The 25,572-nt window shown below is 46.3% G+C and overlaps 1 protein-coding gene across 1 annotated transcript; it reads left to right on the top strand.

Annotated features, from left to right (window-relative positions):
* Positions 1-1,075: 1,075 nt before the first annotated feature.
* LOC119394697 (uncharacterized) lies at positions 1,076-20,883 on the top strand. The gene is made up of 3 exons (XM_037662009.1): positions 1,076-1,092; positions 3,606-4,365; positions 20,770-20,883. The coding sequence occupies exons 1-3, from the start codon at positions 1,076-1,078 to the stop codon at positions 20,881-20,883; spliced, it is 891 nt and encodes a 296-aa protein (XP_037517937.1).
* Positions 20,884-25,572: the final 4,689 nt, after the last annotated feature.

Below are 25,572 nucleotides of genomic sequence, written 5' to 3'. Positions count from 1 at the left end.
CAATGCGATGGTTCGTGCGAATTCTCCACGCTATTTTTGGTTGCCTCCGAAAGGGTCGTCATCACCCAGCACGAATTACCGGCTCTGCCACGGTGAAGCACCAAACTTTGAGGTCTGTTCCCTTTTTATTCTCAGCGATGATCACTCACCTTCGAGCCATTGTTGCTTCGTTAGATCTACGCGAATCGGTTGAATTTTTCGGCTACTTTTCCAGGCGAATGAATATGACGAAAACAATAATAATAATATCTGGGGTTTAACGTCCCAAAACCAAGATATGATTATGAGAGACGCCGTAGTGGAGGGCTCCGGAAATTTCGACCACCTGGGGTTCTTTAACGTGCACCTAAATCTAAGTACACAGGCCTCAAACATTTTCGCCTCCATCGAAAATGCAGCCGCCGCGGCCGGGATTCGATCCCGCGACCCTCGGGTCAGCAGTCGAGCGCCATAACCACTAGACCACCGTGGCGGGGCTATGACGAAAACAAAGCCTATCAGAACGCGGCCAAGTAACAAGTATGCACTGTAAATCGATATCGATTATGATTATTAACAAACATGCTACGCATCTACAAAACAAAATTAGAAAGAAAAAAGCATAAACAAAAACTAACTTACGCACAGCCTTCTCAGAGGCAGGAAACGCAAAGCGTTTCTGAAGTGTCTTAGAATACAATTCTGTGCTGAGCGTGAACATACCATGGGCGCCATATTCCGCTAACCATAAACGTTGGCAAATTCGGCCATCGTAATTAGTGTTTCAGCCTCATTAATCAAAGCAAAGACGGTGCTTTGAACGCTAAGGCACTTAAAAAAATACTAACTTTTTTACTCAACATTATCAAGAATTTATTATTAGAAGTGAAGTTATCTGTTTCCTAGCCTGGTCCCGTGGTGACAGTCTTAATGTGCCTGGTATGATGACTGAATGTAGAGAGTGCGTAATCGGGTGGCAAAGTTCTAAAATATATATTTTGCGGTAAAAATGTTGCGTCATGTTCACTTGTCAGCGTGGTTTGCCGTGTGGTATTTTAGCGGAAACAGATCTCGACACGGTTCTTTCTACAGCAACATGAGTCTAGCTGTTTGGTAGGTACATAGCTCTCCATATCAAAAGTAAATTTGATCAAATAAACTTAGGCGACACCTAATGTCTTCTACAGAGGCGAGATCAAACCTTCTTATTTGTGATCGTGCAACGAAATTTTGCAGAGAATAGGGAGTAAAATGTTCTTGCGCTAATGTAAGAAAAAAGAGTACGTAGGCGAAATGGTGTTGTAAAGATTACATGGAACACACATGTACGCGAGGAACATGAAGACAAAAATGCAATTAATGGTACATTAACAATACTACAATGAAACACAGTGCGAATAACGTGTAAAGGAGAAATAAGCACCGAAATAGAAGTGGAAGGGACTGCTGTGCTCGAGGACGCAGGTAGGACTCCCGGCCGCGGCTGCTGCACTTCGATGGGCGCGAAACACAAGAAAACTCTTGTGTTTCGCGCACGGCAAAGAACACCATGTACTCAGAATTAATCCACAGTCCCCAACTTCGGCGTGCCTCATAATCACATTGAGGTCTTGACAAAAAAAAAGCCAGATATGTTGTTATTCTTACTATAAATACAAGCTAGAAAGACTCAGAAGGGTTGCTGATCGCGCGATTTCGTCATCCATGAAAGTAGCGTTTATTAGCGCGGTACATAAATGAAAGGGACACGATGCATACGTAGAGGTAGGCGCTAAACTTCCATCGAATTAGTTGGAAGTTTAGCGCCTACCTATCCCTACGTCTCTGTCGTGTCCCTTTCTTCTATGTACAGCGCTAATACATGCTACGTTCAGAAAGACTCCCCCAGTAGAAAAGGCAACCGGAGTTTTTGCGAACACCGCGTTCGGTAGTGATGGATGCAGAATACACAGGAGCATACGGTAAATTCTTCGACGAATAATGTTCTCGATGGCGTCTCTGGTAGCTTCACAGGGAGCATATGTAAACGCCACAACGACGTGTCGCGCGAGCTAACACGAACAGAAATGTGGGAAATGAAAGAAGCTGCGAATGTTGCTGTAGGCGCTTCTACGGCGTATTCTTATTTTTTACTTTATTCTCCTTTGTGACATGTAAGGTTTCTCTCTCTCTTTACGTTATTGTCTGTTATGTATGACCGTGCGAGCAATGCACTCAGGCATAGGGAAGTGCCAAGCGTTGTCACTGCGCTCTCTGACACGCCTGCGCGTTTGTGGTGCTGAATGGACCCGCTGCTGTAGCAGATAGCGACGATGGCCGGTAAAATGTAATGTTTCTGCTTTTTCTTGTGAAAGGAAAAAAAAAAAACATACGTGGCTCCCAGTGGTTAACGCTCGCTGGAAGCGAGGAACGAATTGTCATTCTCGCTATGTGTGCTGGTGGCAGGAGCGCTTTCTCTGCCGAATTTCTCTTTTTTGCGTTTCGTGCCAATTTTTTCTATTGGTCCGCTCCAGAGAGCGGCGAGGCATGTGGTCATGTTTTTGGATATCGCATTTTTCTATACTTTTCGCACGAGAAACGATAGTAGTAGGCCATACTCTGCGTTCAAGACTTTGAATTCACTCTTTTCGTATTCTTTTTACTGCGTACCAGAATAGTTTTTCTGTATGTGTGTCTCATCCGTTAGCGGTGTGTTCTTCATATTCTTATCATTGCTCCCCGATTCGTTGTAGCGCTTGAAGTGACACGCAGGGAATAAAGTATAATAGCATCTACATCAAATATTAACAAGGTCTCATATAGTGCTAGGTTGGCACAAAAGACTTGATCAGTCAATATGATCGTGCCAGCTCGTACGCATGATTCTTACAGTATCTCTCGGAGGTACATATCACATTTTATTTCTTGCGTTGCAGCCTAGAACATACATGTTCCACTCTCAGCGGCTCTTTCTTTTAGGACACACTAAAAGTAGGAAACCATACGACGGCAAGACAATAGAATCAGCAGTGTCTGGCTATAAAAGAAAAAAAAAAACTTGGTTCTTATATCAGTAATGGTAATGAAGTTGTACGGTAGCGATTTTCTTTCGTTTCCAAAGCGTATTTTACGCTTCGATTTCTCATGAAAGAAAAAAATTGTCTTCCCCCCTATATACGACGAAACTACGAAAATTAATGAGAGATTTCTTGAAGTCATAGCATCCTAGGCAAAAAAAATCATCCTGGCCTGGAATGCGAGATCCCGAGCATCGACGAAATTTTTTCTCCGTTGTAAATTTTTCGTCCTAGGGAACTCATGGGGGCTTTCCTCACGCTAAAAATAAAGAGAAACGCACCGTATTCTACTGTAATTTTTTCTGCACTGTGATTAAACATTTCCTTATATTTATAAATTTAGCTTTAAGTGTATGGTATTAAACACGATGTATTCAACCTTAATCCATTTACGCTACGGCAAGCGTCAATGAAATATTGCTGTTTTGGCAACAAGAAGCCGAGAATATCTCTATCAAAAAACCAAGTGGCGCTATCCCAGTGCCATACTTGATTATTAGACCAGTGTGGCACTGGTCCAATAATGGGACGCTGATGGGGTAATGGGACTGTCGGCACTTCCATTGAAAGCTTCAACGACCTGCTGTTCAAATACCTGGAATCGACTGTGATTAACCACAACGACAACTTCTACGTACAGAAAGCCGGCATTTGCATCGGATCTCGCGTCGCTCCAGTGCTGAGCGATCTCCTTTTGGCTCAGTTCGACCGAGGCCTCGAGGCCAGCGGGTTGCCCAATGTCGTCAAAATTTTCCGCTTCGTTGGCGATTTTCTTGTGCTTTTCAAGAGGACCACCGAGAAAGCCACACAAGAAATAGAAGATTTCTTCTCGAGGTTCTGCAAGGCGTTCCCAGGACTGACTCTTACTAAGGAACTTCCTGAGGATGGTCGCATCCGCTTCCTCGACCTCGAGCTTCACTTTACCCCAGGACATGCCTGTTGGATTTACGCCTCCCGTTCTAGGAAACGCCTACTTCCCTACGCCTCCAACAACTCGAAGCTAGTTAAACGTGCCGTTGCTCTTGCCGCCATGAATAACGCACTCATGGGGTCGTGTTCCCATCAGATTCCCCAAAGTCTTGCCTCTCAAATCAATCGACTAAAAGCAGCTGGATTTCCTGAGTTTCTTCTATGTGACCTTGCTGAAACCTTGTTGCGCAAGCTCAAGAAAACTAGTGATGTGCCTCGGAAAAACACCGACAAGACAAAAACTGCTGTCATTCCGGACGTACACCAAGTGTCCCATAGGATAAAGAAGGCAGCAGGACGCGCAGGTGTCAGGGTGGTGTTCGCCCCCAACAAACTTGGAGGCCTGTGCAAGCGTGTGAACGTGAGCAGCGAAAAGCCTGATATATGCAGCAAGAAACACGCCATGAGGTTCGTGTCCTGCAAATGCAGAGTCGTGTATAAGGTTCCGCTCTCCTGTGGACGTGTTTACATCGGCCAGACTGGCCGATGTATCAATGATCGCTTACGAGAACATGCCAACAATTTGAAGCAAAAGTCAAGGAGCAACATGGCCTTACATTGGGCAACTTGCGGTTGTTCTGCCTTTCTTGACCAGACTGTCGTGATCAGGAAATACCGAGACCAGATTGCTCAGGAAATTCATCAGGCATCATGCATAGAACAGCTTGGACCCAGTTGTGTTAGCATGCCATCTGTATCGCTTTCGAAGAAAGAGCTGGCGTTTTTGCAAAACCAGTGACTTTTACTTAGTTTTGCTCTTACGTTTTAGGTTTTTAAACTTTTAAAGGTCCTTTTTTATATCTTTTTACATCTTTTTATACTGTTTTACCTTCTCACGACTTCTGTTTTCATACCGTTTTTACCTTTTGACGACTTCCATTGTTTAGCCGCATTTGTTTTTCATTCCTGTTCATTTATGCTGGCCAGCATTTTTAATACCCTTGTTCATTTTTGGTACGTCACCTTTTCACCCTGTTGGTTTTGCCTTTATGATTCTTGTTAAAGAAATGCTTGGTGTGATTCAAGTGCTCTTTCTGTACCGCCCAGTTACCATGCGCGCGCTAACAAAGCCTATTATCGTTAGCGCGAAAAAAAGAAAAAAAAAAGGAGAGAGGAGAGTGTAGGAATAAGAGAGAAGCTCTCAAACATGCGCAGTAGCCATTTCTGAGTGAAGAGACTACATATATGGCGTTTTTGTGTTGCAATAAACATCAGTTGGAAGTAGCGCTCTGTGTGTCGTCTTCTTGTTCCCGTCTTTGTGCGCTTAACGGTTTCAAAACTTAGAGAGAGCGCACGCGGGCGCGCTCGACAGAACAATGTGTTCAGCGTATACATATATGTCCGTCGCCTCAATGAAACTGAAGCTAGGCATGCATAGGACACAGAATAGAATAATATTTTAAAATATTCGATAAATTTTGCTTCCGACATCTCGTGATCCAATATCAAATCTTATACGAAGTGCACCCAGCGCGCCTAGTTTTTTCGAATACGCCGCCAGTGTTCCCAGTGGGTGGGTAGACACGGTACTGCGTGGCCAGTGCCTCCCAGTGCGGTGTAAGTCACTGAGCCACACTGAACAGTACTCCCAGTGTCTTTCAGCTCACTGGGCGGCACTGAACACACTGTACAGTCTGTCGCAGTGCCTCCCAGCGCGCTGTAGTACACTGAGCAACACTGTACAGCGTCTGCAGTGCCACCCAGTGCGCTGAAAGGGACTGGGAGGCACTGGAAACGCTGCTTCTTAACTAATAAACTTGAACTACGAACGAGAGTATAATAGTGATGCAGAACTATCGATAGTTCAGTCACTATAGAACTATCGATAACAAAAAAAGCCATCGACAGTGCTATCGATAAGTTTGATAGCACTACCCAGTGGCTTAGCCAGGGGGTGGCACACTGGGCCCGTGACACCCTCCCCCCTCCGCCCAAAATATCTTTTTTTGTGGCATACAGAGCCCAAAATGGCTATCGACGGCATCTGCCTGCCCGTCCCCCACTTCAGATCAAGGAGGTCCCCCCGCCCCCCCAAAAAACTAAATTTCTGCGTACACCCCTGCCACTACCGATAGGATACAATCAACCACACGATCTCAGTGCAGCATAAACATGGTCCCAAGTGTGTGGAACAGGAGGAGCAGACTGAGGGGCAAGAAACTTGACATGCTTGCTCTTCTTCACCAGAATTCTCGGCGGACACATGAGAAGTAAGTTGAATTATTCCAGTGCACAGGAAACGAGATCGTTACATTTGACGGTATTGTGCGGCTTCAAATTGATATTGCATTTTGTGGTTTCAAAATAAACATATGAAGAACTAGGTTTGTTCATTGTAAGGCTCATACATTTTCACTGCTGAAATAACTTTTGTTTCGCTAAAACATTGCTCATAATTTATGTAAACTTAGTATTGCTGAAAGTGGGCTATCGCAAATGATTTTCGGCAATATCGCCGGCCAGCAACAGCATAATTATTCACAGCACTGTTGATATTATTGTTGGTAGTAATACTACAAATGGTACTGTCTATCGCACTATTGATTGCACTATCGATATTATTGACGATAGTTTTAAATGTGAAGCATTTCTTAGCGAACCCTAGGTACTTTTAACGCTTCTATCTATCTATCTATCTATCTATCTATCTATCTATCTATCTATCTATCTATCTATCTATCTATCTATCTATCTATCTATCTATCTATCTATCTATCTATCTATCTATCTATCTATCTATCTATCTATCTATCTATCTATCTATCTATCTATCTATCTATCTATCTATCTATCTATCTAGCCGCCTACGTCTGGGTGCTCTCATGATGATTGCCTCTCTAGCTTCGTGTAGGCCAAAGCCGGCATGGGGAGGGTAAGAAGATTTCACGAATATGACTGTTTGGTCATGACATGAATGGCATGAAAATCTTGTCGCGTACGTCGTCAAGCCCATTCCTCCAGACACGTGTGACATACACCCGTTTACCACGGGCCGCGGAGTGAGGGTATGCGTCACAGGTGATCGACAGTTTGTATCGACCCAGGAATGGCCATAACAGACATCGGTAAGTTAAATGCGAGAGCGTTAAGAAAAACCGACATCGGCAGCGTTGACCCGACGAATGCAAAGAATAAAAGCTGGGATCCCCGCAGGAATGGAACCCTAGCGTTGTGCGTGGCAGTCAAGTATTCTACCACAGAGCCACGCCAGCTCTAGAGACTGCTTGGGAAAAACACCCTACGCAGGCGTAATCTCGGTGCAACATCAGTTGTAGTTGTGATGCTGGCTATTAATGTTTATAACAAAGCAATAAACGCTCATATGCACTCCTACGATGCAGGTGTCATTTCAGGTAAACAAACGTCTGTGGTACCAGTGTTGGCTCCGCTTTTATGGCAGTCTCATAAACATTACATTTGTATTCCTATGATTCAGCAAGCTATATTGAAGCGTTGCTCGACCCCGGATGACTACGCTAACGATATTTAGGTGTTATATTAACACGAAGGTGTTTTATGCCGGGGTCCACCAAGTACATCCGTCACGGATATGACGCTGATAAAATGGACGCCAACAGGCGAGAAAGAAAAAAAAACCAAGAAAAAGATACCCCGCTGGGAATCGATCCCACGACGTTGCGGCCGCGACGGCAAGCGCCCGACGCGCTACCGACTAAGCTAACTCGGGAGATGCGAACGCGCCTTATATCTTTCACACATTCTCTTTCGCGACAGGCGGAGCGGGGCGGTGCTGCCGTCCGTGAGATGGGAAAAGAAGTAATGCTTCACGATGGACACTTGCTAGCGCTTACTCCGAGATTGCTCGCGATATCGGAGGTCATGGTTAAAGCGTCTCGATACCAGAGAGGTAGACTGGCCGCGCTGGCGTCGCCGAGGCACCCTTGACGCAGTTACGTTCTTTGCCTTTGGCTTCGTGTTAGCGTGCGTGGCTCATCGGAGTAGTGCAGCTTCCACGTGCACCAACGGGATTTCTCCGCCGCCGACTGCTTCAATTGCGAGAGCACCGACTAACAAAACTGCTGCAATACGCGTTGCAGAAAGGACGCGATTTCGACGGGCGAATGTCGTGCCTTGGTGGAGCGAGAGCAGCGCCTGCGAGACAGAAACCAGTGGGACGCACGCGTTTGCGGCTCAGGCTACGAACCTCTACCTCCCGGGTTACTGAAGCGCAGTGTGTTTTAGTGTATGCATGAGCAGAGGCGTTGGCTACCCATTACTAGAAAGCGCACACCGTGCCGTTTCTCACCTTATTTGACGACGCTTTGAAGAAGTGCATACCGGGTACCAGTGTTGATTATGAGCTTGTTGATATCATCCTTACGCGCGATTCACGATTCGCTGTGTCCAAATATATGTTCACACCGTCAGCTACCACAATGGTTTAATCATGATCATGGGCGCTGTCGTCGCGATAGAGACATGCTGTCAACATGGGTGCATCCACGTCAAACAGTGCTATAGCTGCGAAACACGAATAGACATTGTACAAGCTCTCATATATCACTACACAGTAAGCACTACTTCTGTGAAGACAAGTTTCACTTTCGTGTTATATCGATTCCTATGACGGAGGGCTCAGCCATTTTTAAGTACACTTCGTTTCGATACGCGTAATACTGACGTATGTGCTCCAACGTAAGTGCTGACGTTACGACAGACCATAAGTAACCCTATAATCACCAGTGTTTTCCTTACGTACCTGGTACGTCACGTACCTGGTCCGCCCACGATGTACACAGAACTACTACACTTACGAAAACATGTCGATCCAACAACTTGTAGGTTTGGGCGAGTCGGTTTATGATGCGAAAACTAGAAGCAGCGCGAAAAAAACGACGACAAAAATAGGAACACACACAACAGGACTAGCGCTGACTGTGCTTACTGTGTAGTGATATATGAGAGCTTGTACAATGTCTATTCGTGTTTGGCAGCTATAGCACTGTTTGACGTGGATGCACCAATGTTGACAGCATGTCTCTATCGCGACGACTAACGCCCATGATCATGATCAAACCGTTGTGGTAGCGCTAGTCCTGTTGTGTGTGTTCCTATTTTCTTCGTCGTTTTTTTCGCGCTGCTTCTAGTTTTCGCATGTCGATCCACCTTGTAACACTTGGCCCAAAGCCGGAACATGCAGAACAACTCGCTCATTTCTTGGCATAAAACCGATTCCCACAAGCAGTGGGATCTGCCGAATTTTATTGATAGTAGTACTATCGATGCTTTCTTTACAATATCGATAGTTCAACAAAAACTATTGATGCTATCAATAGTCGATTCGCCGATAGTTTTGCATTACTAGAATAGAAACGACCGGAGAAAATGACGGCGCATTCCTGTCAAGCCTACCTTCTTCACGTTTCAAGGTGATTAGTTATACACTGCCAACTATCCCGTTGCCAAGTTGGCTGAAATAATGTGTCATTGATTGCGATAGCTGGAACATGCGGTAGGTATCCTGAAAAACAACTTGAGCCATCTTCAGGTGCGATTTTAGTTATGCTTCTTTTTTTCAGCCTTTGTGTTTCGTAAATCATATTCTATGTGAAAAGATGTAGCCGGAAGCTACATAAAAGCGACATCTCCTAAAAAACGTGTAATAACAAAAAAATGTCGCCCGCATCTTCCCACGGGGGGAACTCGAGTAAATGCGTCGCAGAGTGGTGGGGGTATCACGTGAATGTTGCGTAATTCGGTTTTGCAGAAGCGTCGCGCTGCCCGAGTGATGGATCCGCTGCTCGACGTTCACGAACGGTTGCTGCTTCTCGAGCACGACGTTCAGGATCAACAGCCCGTCGTTGCCGTTTCGCAGCTGCTTCTCTTTCCCCGAGTGAAGGATCCGCAGCCTGTCGTTGCCGTCTCGCAGAAGCTTCTCGTGCACGAAGTTCAGGGTCCACAGCTCGCTTCAAACGCTTGCGTTCAGCGTCGTATGCTCGTCTCTTCGCAGCCTTGTCTTCTGCTTTACTTGCTGTTGTTGACGCCGACGACAGTGAGGGTGGGGTAACGTTGCCTTCAACGAGTGGTGGGACGCTGATTGAAGGTACTGTTGCTTCCATCGTATCTACTCGAGTCAAGCAAAGCGTCAAGTCAGGCGAAAGCCAAGTAAAGACGCCCTTGACTGAATTCCGAACGCGCGCTCCGCCGCTTATATACACACCGCCCGCATTTGATCGAGAGGAGGGCGGGACGGAGAAGAGGGAGGGAGGGAGGGAGAGGAGAGGCCTGCTGCCGGCACGAGACGAGCCGAGCATGCGAGGGAAGGAGAGTAGAGGCTTGGCAGCTGCCGGCACGACACGAGCCGAGCATGCGCAGTGGGGGTGTGGACGGCGGCCGACACCCCCACTGCGCATGCAGTGGGGTGCGTGGGGTACATGGGGTGCAGTGGGGTGCATTCGTAGGGTGTTTTTCCCGCAGGCGCGACTAAAAAATGCTCTTCACTTAAAAAAGCCACCTTCTGTGAAAATAACATGAGTTCTGGACTCTTTGTTGTGCTTATTCTGTGGTAGAAAAGACAAGAGAAAATTTATAATAAAGGATGAAAGACTGCGGAAGTGAGCGTAGGCCAATATGTGCCTAAAAATAGGACTCCAAGTAACTCAGACAAAAAGGAAACGCATTATTTATGCAAGAGCATGGAGAGAAGAGGAACTCGTAGGCGTCAACAAAGAATGCTTTTCAGGTTTTTTTTGTTTGTTTCGTGACCTAAGGTAAAAGTCCCTGCCTGAAAATAAGTAGCCGGTCGATGTTGAAGGGGATGTAAAGGACAAGAGTTAGTTTGCGTGCTTCGGTGGTTGAAGGGGAGAGAGCGCAAACGCAATAAGTAAAGTGAAATGCTAGGTTAAAAAAAACACTGCGAGCTACAAATATCAAGAAGATTGCAGGGGGCTTTTTGGGAAGAGTGCATTATGTAGACGAGGGGAAAAAAAGCGCGCCAAAGCATATGCAAAAAACACGCACGTGAAAAAGTGGCTTTCGGCCTTTCGAAAACGGATGAACAAGCTGCGATCGTTAATGCAATATGGGAAGTCGGCTCTCTTTTGTGTTACTATATTGACTGAATCAAGAAGGTAAAATACTTCGTGTCTTTAGTTTATTGCAAAAGTTTCCCTAGATTATGTTACCGGTCACAATCATGGGCGTGAATGAACACTAATTGACTCGTTAATTTTCATTCGAGTAGCAGCGATGAATAAGTGAGTCATGGCATGTCCACGGTTCGCGTCTGCACATGCATATAAGCAAGAAAAAGAAAACGAATTGGCAAGTGGGCGGCACGCAGTGAAAATTTTCTCGAGAAATAAACCGACGATACCTTCGCCGCTTGTGACGTTTTATATGGCAGCAATACTGAGTTTATAATTTGCTCGTGCTGTCGCCTCAACCTCACAACATCCTTCAAAAAGATGAACCATTAGAATCCTTAATTTATGAGAATTACATTTTTTGCCGGGGCATGTTGTCAGGTTTGCTGGTCAGGATTGACAATTTACACGCAGCACAGCAACGCGACAAGGACCAAGAAGACATGTACGCAGCGCTAACACTAAGACCAGGCTTAGTTGAAAGTTAGCGCTTTGTAGGGTTCATTTTATTCTTGGTCAAAACGTGCCCAGAAAGTACGTGCATCACCATCTCGAAAATACCCGAACTTGGTCGCCATCCCGCGGCATGTTAAAATGTGACTGAACGCCACGGCCGGACTAGAGGGAAACGCAAAGCGCGCCGTGTCGCCCCGGTAGCCCGGCTGCGATTTTTCTCAGGGCGAGCGCGTGAGCGGTGTTACAGCCAGGTGAGGCAGGCGCGCGTCGCAGAGCTATTTTTGGTTTGGATTAGTGTGATGCTATGAGCGAGGCCGACGCTCTTACGACGCTTGAGTTAAGGTCGCCACCTCGCGGTGTGTTAAGGCATTGACAAAATTGAACTTCCATTGAAAACGCGCCGAATAGGACGGACGTGTAACGTGTTGCATGTGCTAATCGCGGAGGCCACAGTAATGACGGATTACTTCACTTTACTGCTTCCAGAGGGCAACACCACCCCACCGACCGGGAGAGTGGTAGATATAAAAGGCGCGTTTGTAAAGCCTCTAGAGTCTGAGACTGTGGCGTAGCGGATAGCGTTCCCGGTATTTGTTCTCGCGGACCGAGCGGTCGTGGGTTCGATGCCCTTTGACAGACTTTTTTTCTTTGCCATCTGATCGTGTAAATTTTTTTCGACGACATTTCCGTGACAGAAATACGTCATTGAAGTCTTGGTGGCCCCGGCATAAAAGACTTTCTTGTTAAAACAGCTCATTTTTCTTTATCTAAAGAAGTAAATTCACTCTTGAGTATATTGCAAAAGCCTGAACGTTTTGTATTATTTTTACCTTTCTTTTCACGCTTTATCACTTTTCTCCCCATACAAGATGAAAGCTAGGCACTCCTCTTGTTTTACGTCAGCTACATTTCCTTCCCTTTTCGGCCCAAGTAAACATTGTTAATTCTCACGTGGTCTGATTATTGTCTTCTGGGATGAGACGGAGCGGCTACAAAGCGCATGTTAGCAATCAAGTTTTTTAAAAATTGCAGTGTTGTAAGTTTACAGCTCCTCGCTTAATTTATATTCGAGTAAAAAAAAAAAAAACAGCGTTAGGTAAGTGATGTCATTGGTTCATAGCGTGCCGTGCAATACGGTCGACTCATTCAGGCTGTATTCATGACATACGGCCTTCATATCATCACGTTGTCTTTCGCCGCATGTACACCCACATAATACGTGTATCCACAAACAGCCGACTTCCCGGATAGCCCTAAAAGCTACGCATTTGGGCTGATGGATGGCTACGGCGCCTACGAGGATTTGGTGATAGCAATCGCTGGGCACGTCCTTCCGCCGATGGAATTCAAAGATGGCGTCGTCAATTCGCACCGCTCGGTCTCCGTTACCTCTTCGGTATTTTTAGCTAGCTAAAAATATGAAAAATGTGAAAATCCAGCAAAAGACACGTCAAGGCTATTGTGTTGCTTTCTCTGGGAGCCGCCTACGGAGTCGCATAACGAATTGACTATACTCGGCAACAACTTTTCTTCGCACCACTGTGGAAGCTACAGAGCCAAAATGCCTGCATGCGCGCGCGCCAAGAAATAGTACCTATATTTATTTTCTCATTCGAATAGTTGCCTAACTCGAATAAATAAAGATTTGTTCATTATAAAAAAAGTACGAGCATGGGAAGCCGGACGTAAAAAAAAAACTTATTGTTAACTTCAAGTTTGTTTCTGTCTTTATTTTTTGGACAGCACCACGTTTTTCTCACGCCTGCACCACATTTTTCTCACGCCTGTTCTCTCAGAGTCTCAGTAAACATGGCGTCTGCGATGCTGCCTGAACCGTTGGCCTGAACCGTGTGCGGTCGCAAACTCGCCGTTTCGTTCTCCGAAGAAGCTGTACTCTAAATGTGACAGAAAGTGGCTATCAAACCAGACCACGCAAGTTATCTGCAATGTCATCGCTGGAGTGAGGCGCCGTCAGCGTGACTTGTCTGCAAATGCACTGTGCCGGACTGTCGCCGAGCTCACCGAAGTGAGTGAGCGAACAGTTAAGCCTCCCCGAAGCGCAAGAAATTGAATTTCTCGGGCCAAACTGAGAAGCGCATCACCGGCAAGACGCGGCTGCTGCGCTTATTACACGTTTGCGTTGGCAGCATTGCGGCGCAAAGTGCACAGCTACTTCATGCGCAATGAAATACCCATGGCCGAGAAACTACGCTCTATGAAGGTGTGTGACCAGCGAAGCTTGATAAAATATTCTGCGTCAGTCTCTTTTTAATTAAGCGAGAGCTCTCCTTAAATCTAAACCCAATTCAGCGGCATCATGGTACTTGCATTCCGTATTTATTCGAACACAATGCGAGTTTTTTCTCCAAACTGTTGCTACTAAAGTCGCCCCTCGCGTTGCAATCGTGATCGCGTTACAATCGAGGAAACACCGTATTCAGGCTGCGGTGTGCGCTTGGCGGCGTTCATCATACTGCCATGTGTCTTATTTTGTTGTCTTCGGACTTCACCCGCAAAGACTGTTTAAAAGCTCCCCGCAAACTGCGATGCGGTGTTCCAGAAGCATCACGATTGTTTTAGATCTTTCCGTTAAGATTGCGCGCGGTACGCGAATAGTCTAAGAGATTACGTGGCCACCAGCGATAACGCTGGAACATTCGATAGAACATGTATAAAAGCCGACACGCTTTACCACTTGTCAGAATTATTGACAGACGACGCACTGACTGACTCGTTTCCCGCCCACAAGTTCGGCCAAATAAATAATTTCATCTTCGACACGCCCACTGCTGCCTTCGTCAACGTAACAACCGTGTGACAATATACAGTACAGTAGGTAGATGCATCTATGCACACTGATGTTCCCATTCTGCATGTAGACGTGCTGCTAAACGCTCTAGCGATGCGAGCAAGCGAAACCGAAACTGGAACTGAAATCGGCTGCAAGATGCCGAACTACTTGCGTAGTAACACAAATGTGCGGATGCCCCGCCTCCGTAGCTTTCGCTCCAATGCCAAGATAAGTTGTCGCCGAGTATAGGAGCGGCCGTAATTTGAACGGATTTGCTGCCTGCAGGCGTGGATTCTAGCCAGTATTTGACTAACAGTGTAGCGAAACGCTCACTAACACCACGCCTGCGTTTATGTCTCTCCCTAAGAGAGCGGGAAGGTTCTGTGTTAAAGTACGTGTTTTGGTTGCGAGCGCTCTACGTGTTTTGGTTGCGTCGGTGTGTGCGCGTACGAATGTGCCATTTTAACGCGATAGCGTTAAAGAGCTCGTATTGCAGAAATTCCGCCGTCGGCGTCGGCGTCGGTGTCGGCGTCGGCGCCGTTGGTTGTGAGGGAAAAATCATCATCTTGTCCATGACTGAAAAATCGGAAAAGCTGCAAATAAAACAAAATAATAAAAATGTTGGGTCCGAGTCAGAATCGAACCCAGGCCGTCTGCGTGGCAAACAGGTGTTGTACCACACAGCTACGCCTCTTTTTTTTTTCTTTATTGCCTCACACAAGTAATTTCACACGCTAATCGTAACCCAGGGAACAGTACTATGATACACCATCACCTGTTAGCTGACTACATGTTAAAACTTTAGCATGTGTAACAACGACTCCACTCTGGGAACCCACTCCGGTACATCCATCTCTGCTTGGAGTTGCACTGAAAGTAACTTTCATGCTTCCCAAAAATAAGCGTCCTGTACACGGGTGTCACAGTACGAGATGTAATATCGCAGTAATATTGCGTGGTACAAGCGTACATTGCCATCGGGCATCACACCATGTCAATATCATAACGACTTGGTGGTTTAGACAGCCACCCATTACAAAAGGCACACACATTACTGCGCGTATTCCCTTAAGACCACGTAGTGGGTGCATCGCAACTTAGAAAAAGTTTCTCGCGCATAATTGCTCCTGGTTTAAAGCATGCTACCCATTACATAAGGCACACACCTTAGTGCGCGCATTCTGTTAAACACTCGTAGTGTTCGAAGTGCGCACTAGGGGTAGGACATTGCTATCGCGTTCAACTCTTAAAGGCGAAGCTTAAGCGTCCCCCAATTTTTTTGTGCTCGATTAATTCTATTCCAAAGCTGTTTCAACGTGACAGTTTTACTCCCGCGGAGGAGTGCTTTTACTCTATCGCAGGCGCAGTACTGTACTCCTTGAGAAGGCGTTGGTCACTCTCTGTCTAGGGAGAGTTGTTTCACCCCGGAAAAAAGGAGTGCCCAGCGGGACAAGCGAAAACTCTCGCAAAGGGCGTCAGGGTGCCTTTGTTCTAAGAGTGTAGGCATAAATGTCAAGGCTTCCCAACGGCGTAAAATAAAATGTACGAAGCAAACAACGTTCTACAGAAGACAGAACAAAAACGTCCCCACGCAGGGCCGTCATCACTGCTCACTCGAATACGAAGCATGCAGATTTTCTCTATCGATTGTACTTTCTTTTGCTTTGCATCGAACATTGTAGTTGCGGGAAACGTGATACAAACAGAAAAGCAAACAAGGTTGCACCAGTCGCACTAAGCCAGGTGGGGTTCTGGAGAAGGCTAATACACAGTGAGTAGAATGCATACGTATCGGTGAACTGGATGTGACTGTGCTTCGAGTTCTGCTTAGAATAGGAGGTGTCCACTCGCGGCCTTGACATCTTAGCCTTCTTAGCCTTGACATCTTAGCCCATGTTTCGATATGCCAATTTCTTGAGTACGGTGCTCTCCTCAAACACCTAGAATTTCTAAAGAAACTTTTGTCTTTCTTTTATCCGCATGACCCACGCTTTCCTTTGAACAACAACCGCGAGGTTCAAACAAAGCATTATACAATAAGCAGAAAATGAGGTACGCGCGGGGAATTATCGAATACTTATTCTTGTGTGCCTTCTTCTTTTTAGTTTTTGTCTAGCCTAAATGAGAAGAACAAACGGAAGTAGAAAGTAGGTAACGCACCGCCTTTCTTCATTTCATTACGTGCTCACAGGAGGCGAAGCTTCAGACGAAGCCCGCCAGTTCGACAAATTGCCGTCATACATGAATGAAACGCGATACCGACGCAATCTTTCACGCAGTCTAAACAACAACAATGACAATGTAATAAAGAGATATATATTAGCGCAAAACTAGGAAACAGAGACATGAGAAAGTAGGAGGAAGGAGAATGGTTATGGCCGAAACTTCAACTGTTCGTTCGATAGATGAAGGAGAAGAATACAATTTGGTCATGCGTGCGTCATTAATGGCTTCACCTTACGAATAAACAGTTGAAGTTAAGCACCGGACCTTTCTGCTTCCTTCTACTTCTTGCTGTAATATTTGTTTCGTATTTTTCGCTAATATGTGTTGCTCTGATGTCAACCAACTCGTCCAGTAACAAGTCTTACTCTGCCGATGTATTGTTCTGATTCCCAAAAAGGCAGGTGTTCGCGAAACAACCTCGTGACATCTAATCAACGCGAAAGTTACGGCGGTCTTCATACCGTCACAAGGCAGGTTCATTTGCGACGCTGGTATTAGATGACTTTCTTATGAGTTTCACCTTGAATTTAGGTTTAGCGGGAAAGAAGTACAGCTACTGGAAAGCACGGGTACGCTTTTATTGGGGTAGAGGTTAAAACCGCGGCAGGCATAAGCCACGCAGAATGCTTCGGTTTGATTCCTGCTGGGGTCCTGATTTTTAGTCCTTGCATTCGTCAGGTCAACGTTTCCGATGTCGTTCTTTTTTTACGTTCTCGCATTTAAATTACCAGTGTTTGTTCTGCTCTGTTCTGTGATGTTCTGTTTTAACTGGCTTGTTGGGGAGAGGTTTAGATTTGTGTTACCTCGGCTACTCCATTTCTTTAAGTTCTGCAGAGAAAAAAAAATTGAGCAGGGGCGAAGCGTGTACGGAAGGGTGTTTCAGCTCTACTAACGTGAAACCTATGGAGGGGCCATGCAGTGTGCGCCGGTGTTTCCCGCAGCAAAATCGCTGCTAATGGGCAATGAGAGACAGAAGAAAGATTAGACACAAAGACCTGCAGTCCGCTGCGAATCTTTATTGTTGAACTACGCACGAGACAAATCTCCCACCGGCAATACATTGCAGGTCAAGATCCAGTGCCTATATATACGGGGTAGCGGGTGAACCGTTGCTCAGCGCGAGCAGTCGGTTTTTTCAATCGGGAAAGTCGCTGCAGACGCTGCATGCGTCGGCGTTGTCTCTCGAGGGCGGGGCGCGTTCTCGTTTCTTGCGAGCTGGTAGTTCAGCATTCGTCGCAGAAAGAACGTTTCCATAGTCAACGCGTGCCGTTCGCGCTCTCTCGCCACACGGCGAGCTCTGAGGCGGTGGCGCCCTCTCTTGCGCTCAAGCAAATGGACAGGACAGGACGATGCACGCGGCGACAGCAAACGACGATGCCCAACGACACACCAAGACCCTAAGGTGCTTCGCAGCTAAACAGTATGTTCTAGCCGTTGTTGGGTATATATAAACTGTCAATCACATGTGGCGCATACGCCTGTGAAGGACTCTTCTTATGTATATATGTGTGTTTGTGACTGTATGTACTATTTGTGTGTATATGGTGTATATGTGATCATTGTATATACCATAATCACCCGACACCTGGAGTAGCAAGCCAGGCGACAAACCAGGCTAACCTCTCCGGGCATTTCATTAAAGAATCTTATCTCTCTCTCTCTCTCTCTCTCCGTACACCGCGGCCTGTGGTATACGGGTACGTGCCACACGTGTCTGCAGGAAAGGGTTTCACGACGTACGCGACAGGATTTTCACGTTATTCTTGCCAGGGCCACACAGTCATATTCGCCTAACCCTCTTACCCTCCCTGCCAATTTCGGTCTACAGACTCAGCACCAAGCTAAGGAGGCGATCACGAGTGCATCCAGTCGTAGGCGGCTATATAGATAGATAAACAGAGAGAAAGAACGTAGATCGAAACGTTCAAAGTGCCTTGGGTTCGCTAAGAAATGCTTCGCAATTACTAAAAATAAAGTTACTGGGTTTTACTTGCCAAACCGCGATATGTTGATGGAGCAAGCGGAAGTACAACACTCGGTAACAATCTTTTTCTAACTAGCTTCTTTAACGTGGACCCAAATCTACAAAGAGGGTTTTTGCAATGCACTCCCCTAAAGTGCAGCCACCGAGGCCGAGAATCGATCCCGCGCCTCGGTTGCTGCACCTAGCAAAACATAGCAAAAGAGGGTTTGCAGCGCATTCGCATCCTATGTCGTGTGGAGAGCTAAGAAAGCATTAGCTATTTTGGGTGACGTAAGAGAACAAGACAATTACGAACTCGCAAAATTTCCCTCGCCGTCAACGTGGCGCCTTCTCGGTAACGGCGAAATAAGTGGCATTTCTTCCGTTTTTTATTCCTATGGTGAAACGACGCTTCAAGGCACTCGGTGTTGTTGTGGGCACTGACGACCCATGTCAGGCTACTGTTTTCTGTATACTACGGAGCAAGCCAGTTTGATATTACCGCCACGGGTACGATTCGATTTTTCGACCCGCCGTCATACTTTAGCGCCCAGCGAAAACGGGTACCAGATCTTGAAGAGTCCTTTGGGATGGAGAAGGCGATCGAGTGCGCGTTTGACCGGTTTCGCGCGTGTGCGCGCCGGGAACGTCGATTTTACGACGCACACGAACGCGCCAGCAGCGGCCATTCCGCTAGATCTAAAGCTGTTTTCTTGCCCCGTCAATACAAATTACACAGAGCCATCTCGGACAGATCGATGCAGCAGCATGCGCTGACAGCGTGAACGCGGGGTGATCTTACATTCCTGCGAGTTCTTCACTTCGCAGTAGCCGGCTACAACTTTCCTACAGACTAAAGATATTGAGGACGTTCAACTAAATACAAAACAAAAGACGGCGTCGTTGTTTAACGGGATAGAGTTAACGTCAGTAGCAAATATTTTAGCAAACGGTGTTTTTGTTTAATTGCGATCACCCACGTAGAAAGACACAAGATGCTTTTGAGCGTTGAGCCTTTAAAATTTTTCACATTGGTTCTTTACTTTTGTGAGGCGTATAGCGAATCCGAGCATGATGCGGGCGCACAAGTAAATAATTAAGACGTGCTATGACACCGATGCGCCATTACAGCGTTAACGTAACAACCATGGCTCGTGCGAAACTTGTGCGTATTGTAACAACAGTATGTACAATAGGCAAATAGGAGCTGCCACAGAAGCATAAGCAAGTAGTGACACTTATGAAGAAGTAGGAAATCAGAGTGCCTGAACTCGAAAAGGAGATTTGAAGACGCAGTGCGATGCATAAAAGGGGCCATTCGTGCCTCGCAGTCGGAATCGCCACCCAAGATTAAAAAAAAAGAGAGAAAAAAAGAAAAACTCGGCGAGCAGTTTCTTCTTTCTATGTAATCACGGAAACTTTTAGGCCGAGGTAATGGGTTTACCGAAATCCTCGAGTAAATGTGTTGTCTTGGCGTGCTTTAGGCAACCATTTGGAGCCTGTTTCTCTCTGCGGTTTCTAGGTAAACACCTGTGTCTCCTTCCTTGAGTTCACATATCTGTTTCTAGGTCCCGCTTTTCTAGGCCGAGTCACAATGAGGCTACAAAGCTTTTAAAATCGTCTTACTTCGTGTGGGGGAAAGCTAGTCTGACAAAAAATTTAAAAAATAAGGTTTTGTGTTTAGTTGTGTATTGAGGTCTTTTTTGTTCAGCGAATCCCAGCATGGCAGCAGAACGCTGTCGTGTGTTGATTGTGGCTTGCTCAATGAAGATCCTGCGAAAAGAAGTAGGTCTATTTAAATATGCCGCATATAAATTCAATTGTACTGTTAATCTTGCCAGTTCTTGCATGAACTTAAGCCACTGTTACGTTTAAGATGATACGGGGACGAATGACCGTGCTTACAGCTGCAAAAAGATAGTGGCTTTAGCAATATTAAAGTGCGCTTCCCTTGCTGAAATAGGTGAGATGATGAGGCGAGAAGGGCAAGAGGAAAGAACGAAGCAGCCTATTTCATGAATACGTCGGCTACTCTCCGTTCCGGGAGTTCTCTCACGGTAGCAAAGAAATGTTATTCGTGGTTATCGGATACATGCTGCGTACGAGCGGCACCAACGCACAGCGCTCATAATTGCACCGGCAAATGCAACGTGGCCTAGGCTCCCGCATAGCGACAAATCGGAGAACCATCACTGGTGCATACACCTCGCGTTGTTTTTGCAGCCAAACGTGAACGTGCTTCCGTCGAAACATTCAAACCCGCCGCGCGAGGACCAGGGCATGCGTCTTCGATATTTGGACAGCCCGCCGCCGCATGCGTCGACGTCAACAGCATGAATGCACCTTAATTGTCTATGCACCTTAATTGTCTAGTTCTGGCCCTAACAAAGGTAACCTGTACTACGTTTTATTTTAATGATTAGAGAACGTTAATGCAGTACCGTGGCTCAGTGTAAAGTCAAACCTTTACAAATAAGAAGTGATATAAGAAATTACGCAAGTTAGACCCAAAGAATAAATCATTATTGCATAGCGCTCAATAGTACTCATAAATACAGCACATCAGAAGCGACGACGCGCCATGCTTCTTTATATAGGCTGCAAAAATAAACGTATTTTCCCTTGCCCGAATCACTACTAATATTCCTCAGGCAAGGATGTTCCGAGCGATACCGTGAAAACAAAGGGAGTTAGAAAGGTCGCACTACTTTTACTGTCCAAAAAAAAAAAGAACCCTGGGATTTCTGTTCTCGCAAACAGGTCGCGTCTCAAGAAATCTTCGGCATATCAGATAACATCTGTACGAATGCTGCATCATAAACACCACTCGTTCTTCTCGGGTGCAACGCGCTTAGTGCCTGCAAGCGATGCAGCCAACTTTATACGCCCCCCTCCCCCCACCCCCCCCCCAAAGTGAATAAAAGACGAGGAGGAAAGAAAAGCAAGTCACGAGCAAAATTTCGCTGGCTGAACCCTCAACGGCGCCTGCAGCCGAAGAAAGAGAAGCTCCTTATTCTTTTTGAAATCAAAGTTGCTGGCAAGGGGGCAATGTCTAGGGGCTTGCCGTACGTTAATCCTCCTCTACCATGTCTTCTCATCGTAATACAATAGCAGCGCCGTAAAATATGTACCAGAAAACCACGACACTGTACACGGCGCACACTTGAGCCGCACACATCAGTCTTTGTTTTGCTCTACACGAAGTCCCTATATGCCTGATACAAAACAACATCATAACAACGCTTTAAGAAAAAGGAGAAAGAAAAACACGCAGGCCTCAGTGCCGAGAAAATGAAACATTCTCTTGGAATCAGCTTACAACGTGTTCTTGAGAACAATTTATCACTGTTACACGCGTGGCTTCGTGACGTGTTTATACTGGGCAACAGCGATTTTGAAAATGGGCATTTTTCTCCCGTTACTGGACACATCCCACACAAGAAAAGTTTCTTTCTTGTTTTATTTTTTCCAATTTGTTCAAATAAGAAGGCCAATCGAAGAATAGCTTCTTTTTTTTCTGTATATTTCGCTAGATTCGTCATGCCAATCGCCTTTCTGTGTATTTTATTGACACAGGCTAAATCGTTGAAGGGGCTCGTATTTGTGATAACAACGCTCAACGCAGCAATTTCGTTCTCACGTTTTCCGGAATACTATTCTTATGATCGTACACGCTGTGATCTCGAGCGTTGACTGCTGCCGTGTGCTCGCTTTGCTCGCTGAACGCATGAGTGCAGGCGCAATAGAAATGCTGAGCAGACGACGCGGCGCGGACTAATACAACGTGAGGAAATTTTGCACTTCCTCTTGGGTAAGCAACTCCGTAGCCTCCGCAGTACTCAACCAGCTTGTGAGATGGGCTATGGTCGCATAATTGACTGTGGTTGGAAAAATGGTTGACGACTAAGAGTAACATGTACGCTACTTTGGCATAGTGGCAAGCCGATAAAACATTTTCACTTTGTTAGCTTATTAGAATGCTTCACTACCAAGTGTAAACCACGGTGTAAGATATATTAATCATTAGGTGGGGACACATTACTGCTTACTTGCGGGCAAGGCTTGTGAGACGCACTCGACCAGATTAACAGTGACGCGCGTCCGTTGGTCCAGTGATAGAAACGGATATCTATTGGCTCGACGACGCAACTTCAAAACATCAATGTTTCATTCAGAGTTCCTACAGCAACCAAAGTGGTCGGCTGCGACAACGGCGCTTGCCGCACGTTGTGAACAACGCGGCATTCGTTTCCAGCTTTTGCTGCTGGTGTACCATGAGTACTTTCGCTTACTAAGAAATTTAGATCTCCTGGGAAGCGCTGATTGCTACGGCAACGCCTTTTGCGTGCGAAGCACCTTATGCGGTCGGGCTGTTGACGTCTCCTGTCGTCGTCGCCCGTCACGGTAAAGCACGTTGCATAAGACGGCGCGTTCGCTCGGGAAAAACTCGCGAGAACGCGCGCTCGCCCGTGAGAGACAACGCCACGTACGCTTCTACGAGTGGGAAATAAGGCAGCGCGTTGGCCACGGTGTAAGATATATACTCTTTAGGTGGGGACACTCCTCGACGTGAATGCAGAGCGCGTTCGACCAGATAAAGTAACAACGGCGCGCGTCTGTTGGACCGGTGACCGCAGCGGGTATCTATCGGCGGAAAAACGCAACTTAAAGAGAAAAAATGCTTTCTGCACCGTTGCTATAGCAACCAACGTGGTCGGCGGCAACGCCGGCGTCCTCCGCATGTCTCGTTTTTCGCTCGCGAGAAACGCGGTATGCGTTTCCAACTTTACTTGCTTGCGTGCCATGGCCGCGTTCGCTGTCTAGGAAATTCAGATTTCCCGCGAAGCGCCAGTTGCTGCGGGAACGCGTTTTTGTGTTGAAGTTGCGTCGTCCCGCCGATAGGTATCCGCTGCCGTCAGCGGACCGACGGCTGCTCAGCGTTGTTACTTTATCTGGTCGATGGCGTCTCGCGAGTGTCCTCACCTAAAGAGTATATATCTTACACCGTGGCGTTGGCTCAGTAAAAGGCCTGTTTCTGCGATGGACGCTGTTTGCGATGGGCGCTGGACGCTGTCTGCGACGCTGTCTGTAGCACTATTCACGTGTCCCTGTGGGAAACATCGGCGCTTCGCATGTTTACAGGTTTCACGTTAGTGGAGCTTTCTTGTATAGTATAAAACAGCGAAGGGTGGGAAAAGGACGTGAGGCTGAGGAGGAGGGAAAAGAGAAGGCAACGCGAACAGCTCCCCCAACTTCCTTAGTCTTCGCTGCCCCAACTTTTGTTATATGCAACCACCTAATGACAACATAATAGTTAATGAAGATGCGCTACTGATCCATTGTCCTCACATCGCAGAAGCAAAGCATGCCAGTAAGGCTATCATCGAACTGTTTCCTTTCGGTTGCGTCGTTCCGCCTATAGGTATGCGCTGCCGTCACCGGGTCGACTGACACGCGGCGTTGATACTTTATATAGCGAAAATCCAAGTTCACTATACTCGGGGACAACTTTCTGTGGCAATGAAGGGAAAGCTACGGGGGCAGAGCGTCTGCACATGTATTGCTACGCGAAGTAGTCCGGTTTGGCGCGCGTCTCGTGACGCCGTGGAAAGTGATGGCTAGCGTTGCATTTCGACGCAAACGCTACTTAGCGTCTAAGGTACGGGTAAAAGGCGCGACTTTTTCAAGCAAGCAAAAACGCAGTGACAACGTATACAGTAAAAGAAATACATATATCTCGCTTGTGAGCGCTGCGTTCCGTCTCAAAAAAGCTACATGTAGAAAATGAAGGACTATTTTATATATCTCCCGCGCAGAAAATACGGGTGCAATTGTGGGACTACATTCATTAGCGGTAGGATACGTGCATTGTGGCTCTGTAGCTTTCCCCTGATTGCCACAGAAAGTTGTCCCCCGAGTATATGTCATACATCCTGGTGTCAACAAAGTTTGTGCTTCGTGCCAGCAAAACCGTTCGTCTACGCTGAGTACCTGAAGATCAAGCACAGTCAATTTATATGTCTCGCGACTAAAAACTTCCGATTTCCTAAACATATATGAAACGGTTAGATCAGAGCGCAACACTTTTACTTAAAATCCAAAACTGCGTGGCCTTGTGAATGGAAACGTCATTCTATGAGAATGGAAACCGACGATAGTCTTTCACGCGGGTTCCATCTCATTCAGATTCCACTCTATGTGTGATCTTGATTTTCGAGGAAGAGGGCGCGAATGTGTGTCATCGTGTCCAATAGACATTGCCCAGCCTAGCTCCCACATCCAAATCCCAATTGGCTTGTATAAAGTTTTTCCTCCTTGTATACACTGTCGAGTTACGTCGTGGCAGAATAAAGAGCCGATGTCACGCCGCTAACGAAAAAGGCCCTTTGAGGACAACAGTTTAATAATAACACGTAAGCTGGCATCAACAAAAAACAGGCCACTTTTGCCAAATTGCTATGTTTACAACAATGGGAGATCGGTAGCGTGTAAGGATTGTACAGTGGAGGTAATATGGAAAGCTTTGAAATCTTCTGTCTAAAGAAGCGACGTTCCTTTGGAATACCTGCCATGTTATCCGTGCCCGCACTGCAATACGCCTTCCAACTTCGGCTCCACTCAGATTATATTCAAAAGTTCTAGTATTATAGAATACAAGGATATAGTGAAATGGGGTATCTAGAGACAATTTTGGCATTCGGATCACATTTTCTTACTTCGTAAATTTTGCAAGCTATTATGCAGTTTAGCTCATTGAAAAATTAAACACTAGATTATTACGCGATAGACGCGCCGATTGATGCGTTTATCATTGCATAGGTTATGTACAGTTATACGCTCGCAGCGGCGTAATCGGTTTGAAACTACATCAGTAGTACCACTGCGTTTCATCGCGTCACAAATCGAACAGTGCTTATCCACATCTGAAGTGATAAAGGCCTGATGGCCACAGGCGAACCGAAACAAGCGTATGGGGAGCGGTAGCTGCAGAAGTTCGCGGCTATCCCATATACCTAACGATCGCCG

The sequence above is a fragment of the Rhipicephalus sanguineus genome, chromosome 5, assembly GCF_013339695.2.
Source record: "Rhipicephalus sanguineus isolate Rsan-2018 chromosome 5, BIME_Rsan_1.4, whole genome shotgun sequence".
NCBI classification, from domain to species: domain Eukaryota; kingdom Metazoa; phylum Arthropoda; class Arachnida; order Ixodida; family Ixodidae; genus Rhipicephalus; species Rhipicephalus sanguineus.
Note: the sequence above shows the minus strand (reverse complement) of the source record. Positions and strands in the feature narration are given on the sequence as shown.

Bases quoted from the DNA above. Each gene is read 5' to 3' on its own strand.
- LOC119394697 (XM_037662009.1), top strand. The intron at 4,366-20,769 runs GTGAGCAGCGAA...TTGTTTTTGCAG, and splicing joins GCCTGTGCAAGCGTGTGAAC to CCAAACGTGAACGTGCTTCC.